This window comes from Sphaerodactylus townsendi, linkage group LG03 (genome assembly GCF_021028975.2).
Source record: "Sphaerodactylus townsendi isolate TG3544 linkage group LG03, MPM_Stown_v2.3, whole genome shotgun sequence".
NCBI lineage: Eukaryota > Metazoa > Chordata > Lepidosauria > Squamata > Sphaerodactylidae > Sphaerodactylus > Sphaerodactylus townsendi.
Genome location: NC_059427.1, coordinates 23812383 through 23837715, shown reverse-complemented (window position 1 = coordinate 23837715; position 25333 = coordinate 23812383). Strand labels below are relative to the sequence as shown.

The window sequence follows — 25333 nt, the reverse complement described above, 5'->3', positions numbered from 1 at the left end:
AGGCGGAGGAAGGCGATGCCCTTCCTTAAAATGATTTTCCTTTACGTTGCTAAGAAAAATGGAGGGGGAGCCATGTACACACATTGGAGCCCGCCAGTAACCAAAATGGCGCCTCTGCCCTCTTTGAAGTTCTTGAAGCCAAAATCCTCGTTCTCACAAGCGGGGGCAGTTCTGCGTGATGACGCAACGCCCGTCGGCCGCGACGTTTGTCATGGCACTAGTCCGCGAAGGTTCCCGCCTGTTCTCCCCCACTCCGCCGTTCGCCAGGTGGTTGCCTTGGTAACGGCCCGTCGCCTGCTAAACCCGGAGCGGGCCTAGGATGGCCGCCGCGGCGGGGGCAGCAGTAGCGGCGGCGACTTCAGGGCACGACGAGGACCCGCCGCTGCCCGGGCCGTCCATGGGGCGGCGAGCCGTGTGCTCCCGACCCTACTTCGTCGTACTGATGGTGTTCGCGCATCTCTACGTACTCAACGTGTTGGGGTTGCTACTTTTCGTGCACATCAGCTCTGACGATGGAGGCGCCGAACCGGGCAAAGAGGCTCCCAGCCCCGCTCAGGACCCGCCCGCGTTGCCCTTCTCGCCGGGCGGCTCCGGCTCTCCCGCCCTGCCTCGCCTTGAAGGCATCAAGGCAAGCACAGCCCGGGCTCCCGTCCTTTTCACCCGGCAAAGCAGAGGAAGGAGGATTGCTGGCTTGGCTTGCAATAGGCATATTTCCAACAAGTTGCAGTCGTTATAAATGCATCCGTTCCCCAAGGGAAAACGAGTTCATTTCTAGCGATTGCAGCTCGTTATAAATACGCTGTGTGGAATGAGTCTCAGTTGGCTTTTGCGCATCAGCAGCCCGTGTCGGGTACTCTGCTGTCGGGGATGGGATATCATGGATTGCTTCAGCAGGTGCCAGAGATTTTGCGGGGGTGGGGGTGGGGGGTCTTTTTTCCTTCTCTGTCAAGCTTTCTCTGTGCCGTGAACAGTTGCATGGGGTGCGAATTCAGCAGGCGAAGCTTTCCCGGATGTGCAGATGCGGGGAGAGGTTTGCCCGCCGACTAATTGCTGCACGTTGGTTGAAGAATACAGGAACTCTGTCTGGGGGAGAGAAGTGGGCAACTTTCTGACTTTCCCCTGGGATGGTGGCGCTCAAAATCTCGCGCAGGGATAGTTGTGACTCTGCTTAGTACACCTGCGAGGGGAAGAACAATCGTTCCCCAGCTTTAATAATTCCCCAGCTCCGATACAAATGTGTCTTAACTGCCATCAAGTGGCTTCCAACTCATGGCGACCCTATGAATTAATGGCCTCCAAAGCATCCTATAGTGAAGAATACAGGAACTCTGGCCTCGCTCACGCTTTGCACACAGAGGGCCGTGTTGTTGTTGTTGTTTTTGTCCATCTCGTGTTTTCTGTTTTCCTGCTTTAAACTTTGCCTAGCGTTGTTGTGGTTTTATCTTCTCATAATGTAAACAAAGTACGATGACGTCAGTATAGTCATTTTATCTCCGTTTATTTCTTTTAAGAGTACAGATGGAAGCGCCAGGTCATTACTGACCCATGGGTTGACATCATATCATGATGTTTACTAGGCAGACTGTGTATATGGGGTGGTTTGCCATTGCCTTCCCCAGTCATCTATGCTCTACCGCCCGCAAGCTGGGTACTTATTTTACTGACCTTAGAAGGATGGAAGGCAACCTTGAGCTGGCTACCTGAAACCAACTTCTGTTGGGGTTGAACTCAGGCTGTGAGGTTGTGAGCAGAGCTTCAACTGCAGTACTGCAGCTTACCACTCTGTGTCATTTTTCCTCTTTGTTAATAGGGAACCAATACATTTTTTTCTTCTTCTGAAAGTGTGAACAGCACTTCGGCATAGCTGTGCACAGCACTGCACAGTTAATGTCTTTAACACAGGTTTGCTAAATTTGGTGGTGTGAAATACAGCCTTTGAGAGCTAACTGGTTCCCCTTTTGTAGGGAACAGCCTATGTACAGACATGGCACAGCACTGGGCTGGTTGCTACTGAATAAGCGCAGTGATTGGCCAGAGCCAGAAGGGATAAAGTCAAAGTTGGTGTTTGTGAGACTGTATTGCCTTTGATTGGCATGACCAGGATGGACATGGTTGTGCTTAGTGGGTGCATCATGACCCGCTAAGAAAGCATAGCAGATAAAACATTGTTTTATTTAGATTGTAGATCTGTGTGGAAGGATGGAAGCTTTGGGGGTTACACAGAGCTCTTGCATCGGTGAAACTCAAAAGCAAGTTTGCTCTGATACACAGTGATGGATTTACCTGCAGGCTTGGCAGGCTGAAGCCTAGGCCTCAGAATCTAGGGGACCTCCTGCCAAAGCGTGTAATATTTTTGACACTGCCCTAGGCCCACGAAGCACCCTCTGTCTCATATACACCTTTATCAAATTTTGTACAAGGAAAAATTTGGGTGGCCTTCCCTAATGTGGAAGCAGTCTTGATATTTCTTAGTTTCATGGTCACTAACTGCTCAGGAGAGGGGTCTTTTTCAAAACTTAAAAAAAATTAAAATGAATTAAGGACCACAGTGTCTCAAAAGGTTGTCTGCACTGGGCATTCTGGGCATTGAAAGTCACAAACAGACAAACAAATGTTGATGAACGTTTGGATGATTTTGCTATGAGGACGGCTCGAAAAGAACTTCTCAGAGCGTATTTGATGATTGTGGTTTATTTATTAATATGTATTTTAAAACTGACTGTTTAATGACAACATGAAATAGGATCTAAAAGTTTCACACTGTCATTGAGTAGTCTTGATCATCTTATTAACATGTCCCAGGCAATAAAAGGTGTACGCTCAAGGATTTTTTAAAAGAATATAACAGTGAACTGACAATTTCATTTTCCTGACATTCCTGCTTATTCCGCAAAATGTTTACAAAGTTCAGTTATGGAAAAAGTTATTGACAGTATTAATTTTAATATTTATGCATTTTTTTCAATCATTATGGTATTTAACACTAACGTCTTATGTAGAGGAGGAATTGTGAAATGTGGGATTTTAAACACCTGTCATCATCCTTGGTTTTACTCAATTTGTTTAAAACACACTTTCATCTTTTGCTAATGGTGAGGGTGGGGGATTGGGAGGAACCTCACAAGGGAAACAGCCATAGGGCCTCTCTTTATCTACATCTGGCACTGATAATACTGGAGTATGTTGCTCCAATAAATGGTATATTGACTGTTGATCCTGGATAGTTGTATTTATTCTGAGGATGATATCAGTGGGACTGAGGCAGCATGGCCAAGGCTGGATTGGCTTGTTGTGATTTGTTCAGTGAGTGACATACCCTGTTTCACTGAAGAATAAAGAACTGGACAATATCCTGCTGCATATCTCCATGCATGTGAGGGCTTGGTTAAATAGCATAATGGCTGAAAATATTATGACTCTGTGCAGCAGTCCATGGGCAAGCAATATTTTTAGCCTGCTTAAAGAGTTTAGTTCTGAACTTTTGCATTGCATTGGGTCTGAACCTTTCTGAGCCGTCCAGAATCACTGAGCCTACCCTGAACTCTTTCAGCAACTGTGAAAGCATGTGATACCATTACAAACGCTGGGGTTGGTCATTTGTGTCTGAGGTGTAATCATTTGTTCTTTTTGCTTTTTTTTTTCAAGGTGGGCCATAAACAGAAGGTGGAGCTGATTCCTAACAAAATCCATTACATGAAAACTCTTAGCCTGAAACCGCTTCTGTTTGGTAAGAAATACAAGCTGCTGGAAATGTATCTGTGTGTCCTGTCACGAGCTCGTAGCCTGTTACTGGGTGAGGGAATGAGACACACCCAATACCTGAAATAGAAGTTGTTCTTTTCCTATTACGCTGTTTTCTCCTGTTGGTTTATAGCCATTCTGTCCCATTTGTCACAGTCATGGATTACTTCTGCTTATCACATGTAAACAGAGAAGGGTATGACTCTAATTAGCATGGCACTGGAAATTGGCAATACCCAGGAACACTCTAAATATGCATTAGTCCCTCTTTCTGGCACATAAATGGATGTCAAGTTGATCTTAAAAGTGGGAAAGCCAGATTTTGCTATAGCCTGAGCCTGTAGCCTTTGGCCGTGTCTTGAAGCATCAATTGATCCATTTATAAAACAGAAATAATTATCGTGATGATGGATAAAAAAACCAGGTTATAATATTTTGTTGGTCCCGACAATGTAATAAATTTATATATCACAACTATGTTGACCTTTTACTCAGTATCTAGCTTCCATAAAAACAAACATTTTATAGGTTTCGCTTGGCAGCATTTATAAGGAAGGGGGCGGGGGAATAGTTGCCAAACATCGAGTTGTTCAAATCAGCATTAGGTCTGCCTCTTCCCATCTTTTCTCTGCAGCCTTTGCCTTTTTGAACTCTGTATTTGACAGCTCCCTGATCTCAGAAGCTTTCATCCCATGCCATTCCTAGACTGTGTGGCTTTCTTTTTCGCCACCCCCTTTCCAACCTCTCCTTTTCTTATCTCTCTGCCTTTACCATCAATGCTTTCTTCAGTGATTCCTGTTTTTCAGTCTGCCCACTTTTTTACGGAGGCATCCCACCTCCCAGATTCCTTATTTCTTGCCAAGAAACTGAGTTCCTTAGTGCAGTTTTTGGTTCTCTCAGGTGTCAGGCCTGTAGTAGAAAAGTTGCTTGGAAAATAACTGTACTGTTGCTTGAGATTCAGCACGCTGTTACCTTTTGCAACTGAGAAGAGTCGAGGTGCTCAGGGGAGGCAGTTTCTATCCTGACTTTCCTCTAAGTCTCCAAGGTCAAGAACAGTGGAGCCACGTTAGGGTCAATTAGTGAAAGTGAAGGATAAACCTTGACACTTGAGAGACACGGAAAGGCTTAGGTCCGTGCTGGCGAACCTATGGCACTCCAGATGTTTGTGGACTACAATTCCCATCAGCCCCTGCCAGCCAATTGGCCATGCTGGCAGGGGCTGATGGGAATTGTAGTCCATGAACATCTGGAGTGCCATAGGTTCACCACCACTTGTAGATAAGCCTTCACCATTCCATCTCACTCTGACACCTGTGGGTCACCTGGTTAGTAACGCAACTGCACTGTTAATTGATTTAACCAGCCACAGATCTTATTGGTCAAATAAGCTCAGGCCGACTCAGACCCCTTGGACATTACATTCACCGTTTTCAGATTTAGCTATCTTCTTGGTGCCTTATTCATAGCGCCTTATTCATAGCTCCGTGAGTCAGCCTTGCACCTTTTGATTTCGAATCTCCTTTCTGCTGATTCTCAGGAAGACTAGACTTTGAATTCTGGAGACTTTCAGCTGGAAGGGTAGTGTCTGGTGATTCGAACTCATGCTGTTACTATGTAGTTAGTCCTTTTGATTTAGTTTTTTTTAATCCTCACTGCTCACTATTTTTTAAAAAAAAAAGAAATATTCTTGCATAATTTTAATAAATCATTTGAATTACATTTTGTAGTGTTTTGTCTTCAGGTGGCTTCTGTCTAATTCCAGTACCTGGGCATACATTGCTACACCTCCAGACTGTTTTGTGAAACTCGTACTGTAAGTGGTCTACCTTGCAGGGGTGACTTTCTTGACTTTAATGCCAGGGAGGATGGTTGCTTGCCTCTTGGCTTTTGGCTGTTTGAGCAGAGAAAAAGAGCTGGTGGCAGCTACCAAGTCTGAGGGGTGAGGATTCAGACTCCAGAGTTTTGTAATGTTGTATGTTGCTGGCCCATCCCAAGAATCCTTTGGACTATGCCAGCAGGGGTCTGCAGACCTTTGGACTATGGTTTCCTGACATCTCTTAAAATCCCTATTTCCTGAAACTCCTTTCTTTTTTCCCCTCAAATGCCTTTCATCCCAGTCCCTATTTCTGCCAATAATACATAGTTCCTCCCATTTCCAATTCTTGCTTTCTCCCTGCCCCCACCCCACCATACTGTTGAATTTCTTCTCAGATGATATACAGCTGTCAGTGTTGCATGAACAGTTTCACCTGTGGGGTTGGAACACTCATAACCGAATGGAATCTTAGTGAGACTTGCATTTTTTTCTGTTAAATCTTTTTAATGCATAAGCATTTTCAAGGAACATACCACTGCAATTGGTTTCTAAATACACAGTATTTATAACTTGCAACTCCCAAAAAGGGTTTCCCTTGGCAGGGAGGGTTGCAAAATGGCAAACATAACAAGCCTGAAAAGTGAATTATAGCGAACCTGAGAGATTAACATTCCTTTTACTATAAGGATTCTTTAATTATTGGGCTTTCCTTGCAATGAGATAAAAAAAATCCAATACATTCGAGTTGACAATCCTAGGAGCAGTCATTAAGAATGTCTTCTTCCCCTTGAAGATATTCCACAGCATTTTCTTGGTACTGTGGTTTTCAGGACTTTTACCTTCAGGAACAGTTTCCACACGGTTCTGAACCCTGCATTTATGCTGTTGAATACCAGCACATTGCAGAGGATTCTAAGGGATGTTCTAGGGTACATAGCTGGTCAAGCCTTTAAGGTCTCACTTTACTCCTGCCCTACATGAATAGACTGCATGCTCTATGATAAACCCAACAGTCCCTTGCAGCTACACATTTCAGGGAAGTATAAATATAGGTCAGTGGTGGCGAACCTATGGCATGGGTGCCAGAGGTGGCACTCAGAGCCCTCTCTGTGGGCACGCACAGAGTGCCCCCCCCCCCCCACATCTAGGCTGGCCTGTTAAACCCCACTGATTTTCATGCGAAGAACTAAAGTGTGAACCTTTACCTGGGAGTAAGCTCGGTTGCTGGCAATGGGCCTTGCTTCTGAGTAAACCCTTCTAGGGTCATGCTTCACCTGTTGGAAGAGCTGCACGGTTGCTTCAAAGCAAAGCCACCGACTACCACCAAGCTTACTCCCGAGTAACGCATGCCTTTTTTCTAAACTAAAACCTCAGCATTCTGATTAACCATTTTGTCTAAACTAAAACCTCAGCATTCCGGTTAAACTGCCATGTCAGCACTTTGCAATAAATAAGTGGGTTTTGGGTTGTAATTTGGGCACTCAGTCTCGAAAAGGTTCGCCATCACTGATATAGGTGAAATGCAGTAAGAATTCTTATCTGTTTTTACTCATGTTCTTTCTGAGGGATGTTAGATGAGGTTCTGAGGAATCCCACAGTTCCTCAAAACACAGTTTGAAAACCACTGTCTTAATGCCAAGGTGTTTGACTTAATGCTTGACTATTCGTTAACTGTAACCCTACTGCAAGTATGTACAATGCAGACTGGTATGCCTGAGGCCTTGGCACGATCTAGAAATAAGGAAAGGAGCAGTTTTCTGCCATTGGGTTGGATTTTGCCCCAGGGCTGAAAGCAGTTCAGATTCGGCATCTGTAGTGTTTCCATCGCCGCACCGCCGTTTGTAGAGTTCTGTTCTTCTTGTGCCACGCGTATGCCTTGTTCACCATCACCCCTTTGTTATGCTGGACCTCCCCAGCGATCACGTAGACACCTGCATTTGTGCCTCTCATGATGTTGTGAACACAGGTAACATCTAAATCCAGCCACTGTTTGAGCTTGGGGTAAGTGTCAGTCTTGAGAAGAGGACCATGCTTCAGAACTTCCAACTTTGAGTCAAGGTCGAAGTCAGCAATGGCGGAAGTCTTGTTCTTCCTGGAAATTCTAATTTTGACAGCTGAACAAAGAGGACGAGAGAAATCTGAAAGTCAATGAAAGAGGTTTCTTCACTGTTTCCTGATTATTTTATTGCTGAAGAGGATAGGTGATCCACTATCCACTCACCTACAGCTTTGCTCAACATCCTTTGCAATTTGATAGGCAGTTCTGTAGTATAGCAATTTTGTCTTTTAAAAGCAGTTTTATTTTAGGGAGACTAATTGCGTGCTGATATCAGCAACACATATGTTTGAAGCATCTTCATGAAATTCTCAGCATCACAAGTTTTCTGCCTGTGATTTCAACTGCCAGGAATTTCATGTCGTGATTATAGTAGCATATTCTACCCAAAAATAGAATTCTCAATTTTTTCTGTATATAACAGAATCCTGGTTATAAATAGCAAGACTTAAATTCTGTCCTGTCTGCTTAGCACCAGACTTTTTATTTCCCAGCTGGCACAGTGCAATGAGAATGAGGATTCAGATTAATAATCCACCTTCCTTTTGCCTCAGATATTACTTGTTTGAGGACTTTGATGAGTATTAGTTAAATGTAAACAGTCTCCTGGGAACTCCTTTTATCTTGATGGCCCAGCCTTTCAAAATCCATCTGTTAATTAACAGATTTTGCTGGTAGAACTCTAATGTTGTGTGGGAAATTATAAATTTGAACACTATTTGCCCAAAGTCGACATAATCAACTTTAGAGAAAATTAATGAATATTTACTGACCCTCTTAACTCAGGAGATAATTCACCATTGGCTATGGAACCCACATGTGTTGTTAGGCTATTCCACACCCCAACCTCCCCCCACCCCAAGCTGTCTTTGAAGTACAGCAATGGAGAATAACTTAGAAGAAGGGGATGGCTATGTATATCATTGTTCTTGAGACTGTCACTTTCCTTCAAGATGACTTGATTATTTTATTGATATTGTTAAGAGTTACCGAGTTTCTTGTTAGGTATTCTGTTTTGATGCATTGTATCAATTATGTATTATTGGTCGTATTATTGTTTACTGTTGTTCACCGCCCTAAGCCCTTCGGGGGAGGGCTGTATATAAATTAAATTTAACATAACATAACATGACAATATGGATTCATGAGTCAGACCTATTTATGATCTGAATCTTGCAAATTATATAGTTCTTGTAACAAAGACAGATTGCTGCAAGGAAAACTAATGTACCCATTTTCTTCTTTTTATTTCTTGCTGTGTTTTGTACCCTAATAAATTCTTTATTTATGGAGAACTTTATTCTTTATTTATGGAGAACTTTTTTCCTTGGAAAGATCCTTTAATTTTAAAGGGGTTTTCATGTTAGCTTAGTCAGCAGGGGTCTTCAAACTATGGCCCTCCAGATGTTCATGGACTACAATTCCCATCAGCCCTGCCACTTGGCCATGCTGGCAGGGGCTGATGGGAATTGTTGTCCTTGAACATCTGGAGGGCCATAGTTTGAAGACCTCTGTGACTTCTTTCCCCTGACATACCGCTGAATGTGCTAATAAGGCATTTTTTAAATTCTAGTAGACTATAACCTTGTTTGTAGTCCTTTCAGTAGTTAAATATCTCAATAAACCTTTACTGGTTATTGTTGAGTTCTGGTGGATGATGCTTTTGTAACATTCATAGCCAGATGCTGTGAGGAAGCTCCCCAACAAAAGCAGTGTAATTTGTGACACCTTCTCTACTGGTTTAAGAATGAAGCACGTGGGCATGACAGAGGCATGTCAAGAACAAACACACATTTGCAAGTCTTTTCCTCAGGAATTTCTGTCTAAGTGACTGAAGGGCAGGAAGCAACATCTTACTTACCAAAGTCACTGATGCAAAAGCTTTCCAGGATCTCCTTGGCCGAGGTTGGTTCTTCTAGTTCACAGTCCCTGCAGCTAGATCTGGGTACTGCTGGAACATACAGAAAGTTGTAGTATTGCTTTGGCACTATTGTAACCTAGAGAATTTGGGATGCTGCTGACATGTAAGCGCTACATTTTTTTTTCTCTTGAAGCACAGGAGGAAGACGATAGTTTTTGTCTGTTCTCTAGAGAGCGTCTTCTGATTTTTATCCCTACAGCAAAACAATAGCATGGTTTAACACCTTCTCACCTTGTTTCTTCAGAAATCGGCTTCCAGCCCAAAATGGCCAGACAATCAACATGTGTTTCTACAAAATCCAAAGATTCTGTGAGGTTGAGGCAGTTCAGGAGTGGGTTCCCCTCCAACTATTACTTTAAATGCAGCAACCTTGTTTTGATCTTGGGCTTAATAGCTTAGACCAGTGGTGGCGAACCTTTGGCACTCCAGATGTTATGGACTACAATTCCCAGCAGCCCCTGCCAGCATGGCCAATTGACCATGCTGGCAGGGGCTGATGGGAATTATAGTCCATAATATCTGGAGTGCCAAAGGTTCGCCACCACGGGCTTAGACTATGTTTCCAAACAAATGATAGCTTTCTCTCCCCGCACCATCCCCCTTCTTACAGCATCATTCTAGCCAAAATGCCATAGCAAGGTTATATGAGGGTGTCATTTGTAAACTCTGGTTCTTCCAAGTTGGCCTGCATTGAGAACAGCCCATAGAACCTAGAGATCTCACACCCTTGCAGTTTTGTGAACTTCTGCCAAGTCGTGCTTTGGCGATTTCTTTTTGTTACAGCCCCGTACAATGCAGCGCAATGCCTTACTTCTCTTGCTTGAAACACTTTCACGCGTGATTGAGGAGATGCACAGCTCGTGTTCTTCAGGGAATTTGTTACAGGTCAGGATTTCCGGCCAAGGGTACCCATAGCAAGCCATGACTGGGGCGCAGCTGCTCCTAACAGCTTCACAAAGGCTCCGGCAAGGAGAGATGACCCTGAGAAGAGAGGCAGCCCACATTGCATCAGTTCAACCCCCTTTCTTGTTACCTGTTTTTCAGCAATTCCATTCCGTTACCGTAATTGGATTAAATAGTAAACGACATTTGACTTTAGTTGGGGGTGGGGGATTGGGATGAATTGCTTGACCCATCGTCGCTTGTGGAGCGCTTGTGTTTCATTCTGATACTAGCAGTATGAGGTTGTCATTTGAGGAGGTTGAGTGTAGGTGGGTGCAGTGCAGGGGACCCTCGTCCATCTCACTGCATTTCTACAGCATCCCTGTTAGTGGGAGCCACTTAGCATCAGATATTTGGCCCCCACAACCACATTTTCCTGTGGCTCCCATTTTCATTCCCACTTCCCCCCTCTCAGTTGCGCCCCAAGTCAATGATTTTGTGTCACAGGACTCTGCTAGAACTGAGCCCCACCTGGGATTCTGTGTCTTAAGTCACGCTAGCATGTGTTTCTCTATTGTTTCTCTATTTTTATTTGTATTCCGTCCTCAAGAAGGGCTCAGGGCTGCCCTTTATGGATTCAGATACTTGCATTAAGGGAAATATATGCAAATAGGATAATTGAACTCAAGGTAGCCAAGGATGTATATTTAAGGCAATGTGGTATTCTATATTATTTATTTATTTACTTATTCATTGTTTAGATTTATATATTGCCCTCCCCCGAGGGGCTCAGGCCGGTTTACATCAGTTCCATATGTGACATTAAAACAACTCCTAAAAACTACTAAAACCGGTCCACCCCCATAAAGTTAAAAGAACTACCTATATTTAGTATTTCAGATGGCGCAGAATTGCATCTCCCCTTCTCTCTCTTCCCTGCGCCCACGGGAGGCCAGATGTTACACAGAGAATATGTGATATTACCCCGGCTGGCCAAACAATTACAGTTAATAGTTGATCTGTATTGTTCAAAGAGGTTTGGGTGGGTGTGTATGGGCAGGAAGTTTTTTTTTCCTGATTCTTTCCAAGCCCAGTTTGGTTTGGAAGACTTGTGCATTTGAGAGTTGGAGTCTGCAACAAGGGAGCAGAATAAAGGTGAACTTGCATAGGTACCCTACTTTGAATTAAGATCCCAGTGCTGGTTTTGGGATGAAAAATGTTACTCAAACAGAAACTATGTTGGGATTTTCTCTAGTATATAGACTATTCTCATGGCTTTTATTGTGTGGGTGTAATACACTGATTGCAAACTTTGAACTACAACAGATGCTACCAGACTTGCAAATAAGGACCAACTATTCATGAAGGGTGGATGGAGAATGAAACGAAACTCCACTGAAAACAGGATTCATGCCTTCCCTTCTATAGGGCATTGTCAGGATGCTTTCGTGTTCCAATGAACTATCTTTAGCCTGAACTGCCATACCTTATCTTTCATCCAAAGATAAAATGCACTCTTCCAGCTTTGTAGTAGCCGTTTCTCTCTGCTAGCATGGTAAAATAGGGTTTCTTTTCCTTTCGCCTGCTATGCTGGATGAACAAATGCTCCTTTCCGGGCTTGGATTTGTGACTCTTATTTTTCTTAAGATATTTCTGTCTTATGAGATTAATTGTTAATGTAAGGCTGTTGCCATGACTGGTAGTCAGTGTGGATTTACCACATTGAATGGGTGTTTACCCTTTGCTTTTCAGTGCAGATGAACCACCAGCATAAGTAAAGAAAACATCAAGATAAACCACCAAAACAAAGAGGGAAAACTCTGAAAGATAATTATCAAATCTGGTTTTTAGTAGTGACTGAAGTGTTGGTATCCAGAGCAGAAAATGTATGGAAATGGCATCCAGAGCAGAGTTGGTATCCAGAGCAGAAAATTTATGGAAATGGCAGCAAAGTCATTGGTTTGAACTAAGGAGCTGCTCAAAGTAAACTCTGTAATGGCAAATAGTAAAATTATGCTGACACTTAAATAGAAACCAAAAGAGACTAAGGATATATGAGGCAGAAGTGTGCCTATAGGGTACTAATTGCAATTTTAAAATTAATAAGGTTTTACTTATAGTTTATCTACTATATAGTATGCTTTGTTTACCTGATTGTATTACTTTGGCTGTTAGCCTCTCTGAGCCTGACCATAGTCAGGAAAGGGTGGGCTATAAATCTAATAAAATGAATACTACTTGAGCCAAGCATTAATGCCAACACACAAGACAAATCAAATGATTTTCAAAGCCAAAGTTGGTCCTCCTATTTTCCTTAGAGGCTAATGAGTCCAAAGGTCATTAAATATTGGAGTGTATACAATGCTTATATGGAGCAGAGATACATTGGGGAGCACCATTACTGAGGCTGTGCAAGGCGGTTGGTGGCTGGGAGAAGAGTCAGACTTTGTGAGTAAATAAAGACTTAATTTCTAGTAAGTGCCCTTACCTGTCCAAGCAGATTGGAGCAAAGAGGGAACATAGGAAGATCCGGGCATCAGGATGGCACTCTCGGGCCAGCAAGGGCAACCAGCTGGCCGACTGCTGGATAGCCTCAGCCAAGGTGTCATGCTCCACGAGGTTGGGAAGTCTCATCTCGGTGTATCCAATGTCATAGCACAAAGCCATGCTTCTTGGGATCGACGTGCACCTGGAAGAGCTTCTCCGGTAGCTTCCCACAACCCCTGGGGAATCCCAGGTTAGGAAATACCCCAAAAGGACCAGCAACTGCGGTGTGCCCAGCATGATGGGACATTGCCGATTTGCTGCTTTCCTTGTCTGTCTGAACATGCCCCTCCCCAGTAAAATGGGACCCAGTAAAATCCTGCTGTCCGAAGGCTATCCAGACTGACGGTTTCCTGGTGGGGTGTGGGTTTATTATAGCAGAGGGGCCACCTCTGTGTAAATGCATTCTCATTAGGTCACAGTGTCACTATTTCTCTTTGCCAGTGGCTCCCATTGTTTTGGGTTTTGACTTAAACTGGCAGGTGCCAAAATGAGGGCAATCAACTCAGCTTGAATGGTTCTCTCCCCCACCCCCACACACTCCAGTTTCTTGGAGTTCATGGTTTTGATTGAATCGCTATTTGAGTCTGTTGCTCAAGGCAGCTCCCCCCCCCTGTTTTTTGCCAGGGATTAGTTCATTATTTGAGAAAACATCAGTGTCTTCAGTGTTTTCTTCTCTCTGTTCGTGCTTTGTCACCAAACACAAAAGTTAATTAAGAGCCATTTGTGTAGCTCTGTGGGCTGTCAAACAGGCCACAGGGTGTGACATTGGGAAAGATTTCCTCCAGTTTGGATGGGCTCTTTTTGCATATAACCTTTGCAGGCCATTGTTTACACACAAGATATAATTGGCAAACTTAAAAAAAAATTGCTACACTGCCACAGGAAATGAATTGTTGACAGTGGTGTACACCTCTTTCTTCATCATGAAACGGGCTGTTGTGATATGAGTGAAGAGTTCCATTCTCACGAAATTGGCGACAGCGTCTATCATCATCTCTGTGAAGCTTAATGTAGGTCTTGTCAAGCCCTAGGGGGCCTTTGCTTATTGGGCTGGCTCATTGTGGGTTTGTTTTGTGCCATTGATTAATCGCTAGCTCTGGAGAAATGCCTCCTAAGAGGATTATGCGCTCCTTGTCACAGAATGGGTTCTCTGTTAGGGGTGTATGTAGCCACTGGCGGTTTGCTTTGCCTATTTACTTCCTGTAAAATAGGAGGCAACCTTTCTCTGGGTTTCCAAAGCTCAGTGCCAGGGGAGAACTGAATTATTAAAGTTTATTAGGGTGCATAAAACCTTGCCTTCGTACATGTCACTCTTCAGATGGGCTCAGTGTCAGGTAGCAGATGAAGTGATGAGTTAAGATCAGAGCTCAAATTCTGTGGCTATAGCCCCTCTGTCATGAGCTTACCTGGACTAAGTGTTCCTCAGAGGTTGTCTGCGAGAGTGAAAAAGACACAAAGTGTGAAAATTAATAGGCATTTGGAATGTTTGTTGCCTGTGGGTTAAATTAAAACTAGCCTGAACGAGTATTGATTGAGGACTTGCAGTAAGTCAGCTGCTCAGTTGTTCCTTTTCCCTTTTGAAGCAAATTAATTACAAGGGAAAGTTATTGTTTTCTTTATAAAATTGGCATTGTGGGGCCAGTCTATACTTGCTATGCATGAGGCCAAAAAAGACCAAAAAAGACCTGGACACAGTGTGTAACAGACGTCCATCTGTGATACACCTCTGAAGATGCCAGCCACAGATGCAGGCAAAACATTAGGAACAAGATCCACCAGACCACGGCCACACAGCCTGGAAAACCCACCACAACCAACTGGTATTCTTTATTTGAAGAAGTATATTTGAAGAGGGAGAGAGAGAGAGAGAGAAACAGAGATGGTTTGGTTTCCAGAAGGCCTTTAACTGGTAATTTTCTACAAGCCTCTGCAAACTGAGAAAAGATTCTTATTTCTAAGTGGGTGTAGAAGCTGAGAGATGAAGTCCACCTTGAGGTCAAACTGCACCCCCCCCCCCATAGAATGGAGGTGTGTTTAGGGGCATTCTGCCAACACATCTTCCTCTAGGAGCAGCAGTGGCGTAGGAGGTTAAGAGCTTGTGTATCTAATCTGGAGGAACCGGGTTTGATTCTCCGCTCTGCCATCTGAGCTGTGGAGACTTATCTGGGGAATTCAGATTAGCCTGTACACTCCCACACACCCAGCTGGGTGACCTTGGGCTAGTCACAGCTCAATGGAGCTCTCTCAGCCCCACCTACCTCACAGGTGTTTGTTATGAGGGGGGAAGGGCAAGGAGATTGTAAGCCCCTTTGAGTCTCCTACAGGAGAGAAAGGGGAGATATAAATCCAAACTACTCCTCCTCCTCCTCCTCCTCCTCTTCTTCTTCTTCTTCTTCTTCTTCTTCTTCTTCTTCTTCTTCTTCTTCTTCTTCTTCTTCTTCTTCTTCTCTGCGTTCCTACCCTTGATAGGGGCTCACTGCCTTTCTTGCTCATCAGCCAGATCTTATTGTGTTGAATTGCTTCTGTGCTGAATTGTGTTTAGTTTTCTGTGATGGAGAGACTTGTTCGTGGCAATTGATGGGGTGACTTCAGAGGGGAAGGAATTGAGCTTTTCATCCCATAGGTATGTTGTGAATCTTACTTGATGTTCCTTTTCGGCAGTCACCTTTGATAAAATATGAACTTTTTTTTTCCTTGGCAGAAATTCCAGATTTTCTAAGTGAGGATGAATGTAAGCTAATTATCCACCTGGCTCAGCTGAAAGGACTACAGAAAAGTCAAATCCTGCCCACAGACGATTATGAAGAAGCCATGGAAATGATAGATATCAGTCAGATGGATATCTTCAATTTACTAGACCATAACCAGGATGGACAGCTGCAGCTGAAGGAGGTATTTGGGAGAGAACAAATTGATACTCTGGGAGATACACCGTGCAAGCACTGAGTACCTTTACCCATGGAAGTATAGATCTCTTTGGTCTAGTTGCCATCATCATTAGGGTTGTACAAAAAAATTCAGTAATTTCAGATACAGGTCTGATTGACCTGATTTTTCTTTGTAAACCCAGATGTCCTCAAACCTCCATATCAGGAATATCCAGATTCCCAAAAAAATTCGGGTCAATTAGACCCCAGTCTGAATTTACTGCCCCCCCCCCATTTCCTCCTCCCCATCTCCCTTCACCTACCAGGATTCCAGTGCCACTGGCTCCACCTGGCACAGAGCCACTCCTGAGCCCCATGTGGAGGCCAAAGACTGTGGGTGGTTTGTAACTCTGTTACCTTCCACCTGTGGGCTCTACCCAGCTTGCACAGGCCGTCTGCTGTCTCCAAGCGTCATGCGGAGCCCATAGCTCCTAGCAGCAGGGGAGTTCTGTGTTCAGTATTGTCTGCAAGGACAACTACCACTTAGAACAGAAGCCTGGAAGCTTGATGTGGTCTGGTTGGGTTGTTAGTCAGAAGTGCAATCAGTTGTTTGTAATTGGTTCCCTCAAGATGAAGGATCGACAGTCTGGCCAGTTAACTTCCCCAGGCTGGGTGGGTGAAGGATTGATAGGCTGGCCAGTTAACTTGGTAACCTCCCCCTCCCCCCCCAAAAAAATAATAATAATACAGCCATGTTTCTGAAAGACCCTGCTGCTTTCCAGTGACAGAACAAATTTGGGAAATCTGGATGTAAACTTGCTCAGTCATGTGATCCTTGGCAAAGCACTTGGCTTTGTTGCATTTCAAATTCTGGGGCTATGTGGGCAACGCAATATGCCAAGAAGCTGACATGTTTAAAATTTCAGGTGCTGACACATACCAGACTAGGCAATGGCAGATGGATGACCCCAGAGAGCATTCGGGAGATGTATGCTGCTGTGAAAGCGGATCCAGATGGCAATGGTGAGAAGGCGTGAATGCTGCCTCCTAAGTTTCTGTGCCTCATTTGTTGCTCATTCCCCATCCTATGAATTTGACCTGTTATGATGCAGTTGACAAGTATGCTTCCAAAACGAGCACAAAATATATAAAATAGTGAAGAAACAAATTTATTTGAAGATTAAAAAATAACAACCCCACAAATATAAATCCACTCGAGAAGTGCAGGGCATTTTGGACTATAAAATGGCATTGATCAAGATAATTTTGGGTCCAAGGTTGAAGTAAGGGAAAAGAATAAAAAGTTTTGCTTTGTTTCACCAAGCCTGTTGGCAGAATGAGATACTGAACCCCAGGAACCGGAAGAGATTTTCCCAAGTCTTCTGCTTGATGTATTTTAGTGTTGTCACACATCTCCTTATAAATTCTAATGTTCAGGTTGGGTTATTCTCTGTCCATTCTAAGCCACCAGCCTCAAATTCAATAACATCTTGTCTTTCCCAGGCACAGGCAGCAGTGAATATTGCAAGTGTCAAGGAAATCATTACAAGAGAATCATGGAAAGTAAAGGCTGAGGTCCACCACTACCACACAGAAAGTTGGATAGTGAGGAAACTCACAGATTAGCTATTCAGATGTGATGAATGTTGAATACCATGAAATGAGAACTACTGTATGGATTCTTAATATTCCAGAATAAAGACTGGCTCTTGGCCTGAGGGAAAAAAAGCCAAGGTATATAGCGAATTAAGCTAATAGCAACTACATAAAAAAGGCTTTGCATTGCTTTCTGAAGGCTGCAGGCAAAGGATACGGAGAATTTCACAGCATTGGAGCTGCTGTCAAAAAGACCCTAATAGAACTCCTCTGTTTCATCCCCAAATGATTTAACTTCACCAGTGGAAGGAGCTTCCAGTAGGGCCTGATGAACAGATAGTAAAAAGGCAGGAAAGCTCCTTTGGGGGTAAGAGTCATTCCTTGAGGAATAATAGGACGCAGTATGCTCAGAACAGTTTACATAACTCATCACTAAAAACGGGCCTTTGTTTTGCTTCCAGGCGAAAACAGGTATCCAGAATGCCTCTGCTTCAAACTCCCCTGAGCCTCCCTTGCTTTAGTGTTGGTGCCTGAACGGTGTGGCATATGCTATCCCAGAGAGATACTTTTTCCAACTTGCCACTTTTGCTCTGTTGCTGCTCTTGGTAGATGAGGGGTAGTGAGACCCTGCCCCTGCCAGCTTCCTCTCTTCCCCCTTCAGCTTGATCCTCGAGGCAAAGTGGGTTCCAAGAGCTTTTAAGCATCCTGTTGGCCTCCCAGACCTCCTGCCGGCCCGGATGTCCACCATGATCTCTTCAGCCCTAATTAGAATGTCATCAGCTGAGCAGCTCTCCGGTTCCTAATCAGATTAATTAAGGGGGGCCAACTGCCCGCGCTCACTGCCAGCTTGCCCGAGGATCCCCACAGCACTAGAGGGCTTGCTTTGGAACGGAAAACAGCGCTTCCGTGAATGAGAACTGAGCTCCAAAATCCGGTGCATGAGCTCTTGCCCCAGTGTCCTTTTAGGCTGTGGCGTCTTGGGGAGAGGCTTGGGAGAATGCGCTGTTTGTGGCTTTTCCTGTCCTGGAAAAAAATCGTGGAACTAAAGGACTTCAATTAAGGTCTGAGCGCGCTCAGTGCCTCGGGTGGTCCTGCCTCTCGAGGGCAGCCCCTTCCATTGTTAGAAGTGTGGCAGCACAAAAACCAAAGGTCATAACCTGGATGTGGCGATGAACAACGGGAGGCTGAAGCTGATAAAGGAATCAGAGGGATAGGCAGGGGTGCAGATACTGGGAATGAATGACATCTGTGACTGTCCTCTGTTGACCCTGGAATCACTTCATTTTGCAGTGAACTGTGGGCCTGAGCTGTTCTTCTTCTGCAGTACCTTTGTATGTAGGCTGTAGAAACTGTGGCCAGGTACCTGGAGGCAGTTTCTGAATCAATGCGGGCTAACAAACAAACTTTATCCTGACAAAATGGCAGTGACGTAGGTATAGATTTTTTTATGGGGTGGGTTCAGTGACTGAGGGCTTTCCGGCTGTTCCATTCCATGCATTGTTTCAAGCAAGCCGGACATGTAATGGGAGGGGTTTGAACCCGAGAAACACCCCCCCCCTTACCTACATCCCTGCAAAATGGGAAGTTTTCCTATTGACATGGGAAGTTTTTAGCTCCAGGAATGGGATGTCTCTGGTTCTGGATGGGGTTGCGCTTCCCCTAAAGCACAGGTGTCAAACTCGCGGCCCTCCAGATGTTATGGACTACAGTTCCCATCATCCCCTGCCAGCATGATGCTGGCAGGGGATGATGGAACTGTAATCCTAACATCTGGTGCGAGACACCTGTCCCTCTATAAGTTAGGTTTGCAACTTCTGAACTTTAGCCTCCAGTTAGGTAAACAGGTGGCAGCAGTGGTCCAGGAGTGTTTTTTATCAATTTTGGCTGGCTCTTGCCCTTCCTGTGGGGAAAAGATCTTGCCACTATGGTGTATTCCCACATATTCAATTGCTGCAGTGATACCCAACCTTTTTTTCACTCTCATACCCTTTGGCAACCCATTTCCCCTTATTAGCAACATCTTTGCAATTAATACAGTTGCTGTTATTTCAAATTTAGCCCAATAACGGGATTAAAAACAATTTATAGAGGGCTCCTTTGCTTCATTATTTTTAAAGGACTCATTAATTTTGTATACTAGAGAGGTTAAGACTTTTAAAAGTTTTTGTGTTTTACTGTTGTCCTGTGTTTTGAACCTTATTTCAGCCAGGGATAGGTTGTCCCTGCTCAGGATGCAAGCCGTGCATCTTTTGCCACTGTGGTTCACATGTTAAAAGGGCTGGATATCTGGTTGCTACAACTGGTATACTTGTCTCCATTTGAGGCAGATTCATAGGTACAGTCGTGCTCGAGTGATTGTTGGGAAGCTGGCTAATGCCGCTGTGATTGGGGATATTTGTAATGGCATATTTGTAAACAGCCGTATGCTGCCTCATAGGCCCCTTGTCAGCAGCCTGCACTTTTCCTCCTGTCTTCTCACTAGGTGTGCTGAGTTTGGAGGAGTTTAAGCAGCTGAACATCCGGGACTTCCACAAATATATGGGAAGCCAGAAAGTGACAATGAGCGATCTAGTGCGGAATAGCCAGCACGCCTGGCTGTATCAAGGCGAGGGAGCCCACCAGGTCATGCGCTCCATACGACAAAGGTAAACACTCTCCTTGGGGCAACAGTGGGCCACAAATATTTAAGCAGAACAGAGCAACTCTGTCATTTGTGACCATATTAGGATTCTTCATGATCAGGGCTTTTATTTATGGCAGGGTTTCCATTGATTTAAATGATTAATAATCTAGGTTTTAGTGGAATAATCAATCAATCAGCAGATAAACGTGTGTATGACCTTTCTAAGGATATTGAAAAGAAAAGGTACAGATAAGGCCACAGCTACTGGAAATGCGTGCGTGCGTGTGTATAGAGAGAGTTACGGTTCTGGGTTGCCTCTGCTTTTTCTTCAGAGTGATGCATTTAACCCGCCTGCCCGCAGAGATTGTGGAGCACAGCGAACCCTTACAAGTGGTGCAATACAGCCAGGGAGGGCACTACCATGCCCACATGGACAGCGGACCAGTGTTCCCAGAAACTGCCTGCAGCCACACCAAACTGGTCACCAATGAAACCGCTCCATTTGAAACGTCATGCCGGTGAGTCTGGCTTGTGAAGGGGGAGTTGACTTTTTCCGGACTCTTGCATTCGCTCCACATAGCGTGTCGGCAACAGTGATTCTGGAACGAGTTTAAAGAAATAAACGTTCACATGTCACTGCTTGTCTTGCTTGTCCAGTGGGCTTCAAAGGGCAGGATACAGGGTTGCTTTCAGATTTGCAACTTGGCTTTCTCAGCTGACACTAGAAGAACACCAGGGGACTCTCTCCTGTAACTCCTGAGAGGTGAAAAGAGCAGCATTGACCAGTTAGGGGAATGATAAACAGCTTTTCCATTTCCATTGGCTATTTAATTGGCATTCCAAGTAGCGCTGGTTATGAAACTGGAGCCTACAGGTCCTTCTCTAGACTCACCTGGAAACCTCTGCTCTGTGAAGTGAGCAATGCCTTCAAATAAGGATGGCTTAATGGATATATCCAGCTATATCAGGGGTCTCTCCAGATGTTCATGGACTACAATTCCCATCAGTCCCTGCCACCATGGCCAATTGGCTGATGGGAATTGTAGTCCATGAATATCTGGAGAGCCGCAGGTTGCAGACCCCTGTGCTATACAAAGGGGAGCCCTGAGTGATTTCAATGTTTTAGAAGCCTTACCTGCTGCAATTGCACCTGTCTGTTACAGCTACGTGACAGTGCTGTTCTACCTTAACAATGTGACTGGAGGAGGAGAGACTACCTTTCCTATTGCTGACAACAGGACCTATGAAGAGATGGTAGGTACTTGCACCTGGTGCTGTTCCTGCAGAAATTGGAATAGGTCTTCCTTGTACCTGCTCTCTGTTAAGTTCAATATGAGAATGAGAGAGGTGAGTTTTCTGGCTTTCCAAGGATAAAGCAGCAGAAGAGTATATATATATCATCGTTAAAAGAAATGCTAAAGCAGATACTAAATGTTGGAGGAGGAGTCAAGGGAGTCTAAATAATTCCAGATGATCCATCTGTGGCAAAAGGGCGGCGGGGGTCCTACAGGCACTTCTGCTTTATTAGAGGGATGGGAAATTTACCACACTGGTCCACAGTCCACGTGACTAGACCAGTAGTTCCCAACCTGGGGACTGAGGACCCCAGGCAAGTGGAGATTGCAGAGTTATTGCCAGGGGTCTGCGAATCGTTATGCTCACTAAGCTTCATCTTTTTGATCTTGTCGCAACGTATTTTCTCAGTCATTATATACTAATAGTGCAATGACTGTTGTGCGGAGGATCCATAAAACCTTTTGACCTTGAAAAGAATCCTCATACTTGAAAGGATTGGGAGTCACTGGCCTAGACCATAGCAGGCATTGTTCCACCATCTCCAGCATAAATAGCCTTTTCCTCTTTCTTTCCCAGTCTTTGATCCAGAATGATGTTGACCTTCGTGACACTCGTAAACACTGCGACAAGGGAAACCTTCGTGTAAAACCCCTGCAAGGCACGGCTGTCTTCTGGTACAATTACCTGTCAGATGGGGAAGGTGAGATATCACTCAGTGGCAACAGGATGCCAAGTGTATTTCGTTTCTGTTTGAATTCTGATTCGCCAACCAACATTAATAATCGAGGGATGGGACGTGGCGAATCTGAGGCTGGGATTCTCTGCGAAGCATTTCATGGCTTTTTATCTTCCCACAGGCTGGGTGGGAGATGTGGACGAATATTCCTTGCACGGAGGGTGCTTGGTCACTGAAGGAATTAAGTGGATTGCCAACAACTGGATCAACGTCGATCCCAATAAGCGACGGCAGCTCCAGTTCCAACAGGAGATGGCTCGATACATAAACACTGGGGACGAGGACCAAAGCGAGTGGACCGTGGACAAATCCTACAGCGATGTACATGTGGAGCTATAGTGCTCGGAGATGCCCCTTCATCGACTTGGAAGAAACATTTTTTGCACTAGCCAGTTCCAGCCCTGGGATCTCCCACCATTCCCTGTCCCCACACATCCCTGCAGGGCGTGCAAGCGGTGTTCTAGCCTTGCATTTCTGACTAGACTGGGAGAGGCAAGGACTGCCTGGATGGGTGTGCGGGGTCACCAATGCCCTCTGGAAGGAGAGCCAGTGATCAGGCGAGGGTGAGGGAAGTAGCAGCAGTTTGCTTTCTTCGGGACAGTTGGAATTAGCCGACAGGATTCCTGCTTTCCTTCGTCCTGGGCCATTTGTCCCGCCGATTGCAGCCCTTGTTGTTCTCCTATAAGCTGGCTTTGCAGCTGCTCCCCTGGTACCTGCTACCTTCTTCTGCCATCACCAACCTCCCCTCTTAGGAGCGAGCAAAGGTAGGCTGTGCGCCTCCAGAGCTAGTTAGTCATTTATGGATCCCGATGGTAGGAAGGTCCCACATTAGCAAAACCAACCTTTGACGTTACCTGCTGCTTATTCTACACGCTCTTTATAGAGTGAGGCTCAGTGATATGGTGACAGGTAGTCATGTGCTGTGGCAGATTCAGGGACCAAAGGTGCTCAAGTCATGCCAGGTGGTTTCTGATGTTCATCGTGGAGAATTCTTCTCAGGGTCGGACATGGTTCTGAAGCCTTTTTTTTGTTATTGTGTGAATTATCAGGGGGGAAAGGGAAGCGTTCAAAAGTGCAATAGCAGCTGGTGTGCTGTATTTTTGAGGTTTTCACTTCAGTGACTTGATTTGTGTGCCTGGTTTGGTGTAAACCTGTTTTGTCGAAAGGTTTGTCTAGAGCCTTGGCCCCCTCTGCCTTGTTTGCTAGCGCGCCCCCCCCTCCCCCCCCCCAGGTTGGCCAGTGTGTGAAACAGAATGCTGGAGAAGATGGGCTATTAATCTGATCCAGCAAGGCCTCTCTTTTGTACTTGGGGGTTTTGCCCAGAAAGCCTTTCACTCATCTACTCCTTTGTTTGCTCAGTTACACTCTTCTCTTCTGAAAGAAAGATGTGAAAATTGGAAGAAAACTAGTCAATCACAACGAACCAAAAGGAGCCTTTCCTGGCATCTGAGCCTGACGCACAAGCCAACATAAATTCCCTTCCTTTCATGTCTGCGTATAAGGGAGAAGGGAGCTGAAAAAGGTGACAAAGAAATGGAAGCATCGGTGAGAAATAGAGAAGATTCCCATTGTTTTGTGCTGAGCCACATGATACTTGTAGCTGAAATAAAAAAACAAGGCTATTCCTATTGAGAAAGCTGGCCTAATTAGTGGCTTGCTTTTTTAGGCAGGGAAGAGGGCTTTCAGTTGTAAAAGAAGTTTTATGACACCCTTAGGGCAAAATGCAGGGTTTGGAAATAGCCATTACTGTAGAGGATTGTAGCCGTTTTAATCTGAATGTTGCAAAATGTGTTCTCCATTAGGAAACTGCACAGGAACCTAGTTAGCAAGTGGTTTGTCAGGAAACACATTTATTTTGACACCAAAGTCATCCTTTTTTTTTTAAGATGGTGGGTGTTCCGTCTTGTTGACCAAATGGAAGTTTCCACATGGTATAAGTTTCCTCCTAACACCCTGAAAGCTTCTGACTTAGAGGAAACAGCTTTATGTTGGCATTTATTTGTGATGGGCATTTGGTGTTCCCACTAGGCAACCATTGGGGTCCACAGCTTTCCCAAAGGATGCTGAGCGGTGAGGAGTTTCCCAGGTTGCAGGGAGTTGCTGCCCTCCATTTGTGCTGGGTCTCTTATGGGAAGAAAGAGACTGTGGGTATGAAATGTTGATTGTCGTGCGTTGGAGTCCGTTTGTCTTAGCTGTTGAACTCCCATTTCAAGGAATGAACATGGACCACCCATCCCTGATATTGGGGTTCTTGACTAATTGCCTTAGCAGCGGCTAGATAATTTGTGACTGGCCAAAGCAAACACAGTCTGCCAGCCATGTAGTTCAATCCGGCAAGTGTTCATCCCCTGCATAGGGTAGCCAACTACCAGGTGGAGTCTGGAGGTCCCCTGGAATTACAGCTCGTCTCCGGACTGCAGAGATCGGTTCTTCTGGAGAAAATGGATGCTTTGGAGGGTGGGTTGTATAACCTTGTACCCTACTGAGGTCCCTTCCTCCCCTTCCCCCCCCCCATGATCCCCCCCCCCCCCCTCAATACGAAAAACATCCCAGGAATTTCCCAAGCCACCTTTGGAAAAACAGATATATCAAGACCCTCACAAATTGCATTCAGCTTGCCTTAGTATTAGCAGTGTGCTTTGAAATAAGGATCTAAAAAGTTTGCCACTTGCACATCTCTCCCAGATGAGGAGACCTCTGGCACCCTTTTTTTTAACACAGTCATGCCAGTCTAAACAATGTCAGTTCAATATATTTCTATAGATGCTTAGGATTGCAGCCTTATGTTGCAGTCTTGCTACAGTTTTTTTTTTCATCTGGGGAAAAAAACCTCCAGTACCCCTTCTTCTAGTACAGGGGTAGGGAACCTTTAACACTCAAAGAGCCATTTGGACCCGTTTTCTATGGGAAAAGAAAACACTTGGAGCCGCAAATAATTTTTGACATTTAAAATAAAGATAACACTGTATATATTGGGTTTTTTAACCTTTTACTCCGCTCATTCTGAGAAGTGCATGGATGCGGCAAGGATGGGGCCAGCGGCTCGGCCTTGCCGGCCACCGGGAGAGCACCCGCCCAGCCAGCCGCAGACAGTTGGTGCACCCACCCTGCTGCCTGCAGGGTGGGCAAGGATGGGGCCAGCGGCTCCGCTCGTGGAGCCGCAGTGCAAGGGCAAAAGATCCGCATGCGGCTCTCGAGCCACAGGTTCCCTACCCCTGTTCTAGTAGGATACTGTAGAAGTCAGTAGCCTGT

At 44.9% G+C, this 25333-nt stretch overlaps 2 protein-coding genes across 2 annotated transcripts; one reads left to right on the top strand and one right to left on the bottom strand.

Moving 5' to 3' along the window:
- The first annotated feature begins 186 nt into the window (after positions 1–186).
- Positions 187–24924, top strand: P4HTM (prolyl 4-hydroxylase, transmembrane). The gene is made up of 9 exons (XM_048490329.1): positions 187–628; positions 3646–3727; positions 15665–15855; positions 16757–16853; positions 19909–20071; positions 20382–20567; positions 21213–21303; positions 21922–22045; positions 22203–24924. The coding sequence occupies exons 1-9, from the start codon at positions 320–322 to the stop codon at positions 22418–22420; spliced, it is 1461 nt and encodes a 486-aa protein (XP_048346286.1). The 5' UTR covers positions 187–319; the 3' UTR covers positions 22421–24924.
- LOC125429316 (secreted frizzled-related protein 5-like) lies at positions 7288–13110 on the bottom strand. Its single transcript, XM_048490330.1, has 4 exons — positions 12905–13110; positions 10346–10515; positions 9475–9561; positions 7288–7671 (listed from the first exon to the last, which is right to left on the bottom strand). The coding sequence occupies exons 1-4, from the start codon at positions 13081–13083 to the stop codon at positions 7355–7357; spliced, it is 753 nt and encodes a 250-aa protein (XP_048346287.1). The 5' UTR covers positions 13084–13110; the 3' UTR covers positions 7288–7354.
- Positions 24925–25333: the final 409 nt, after the last annotated feature.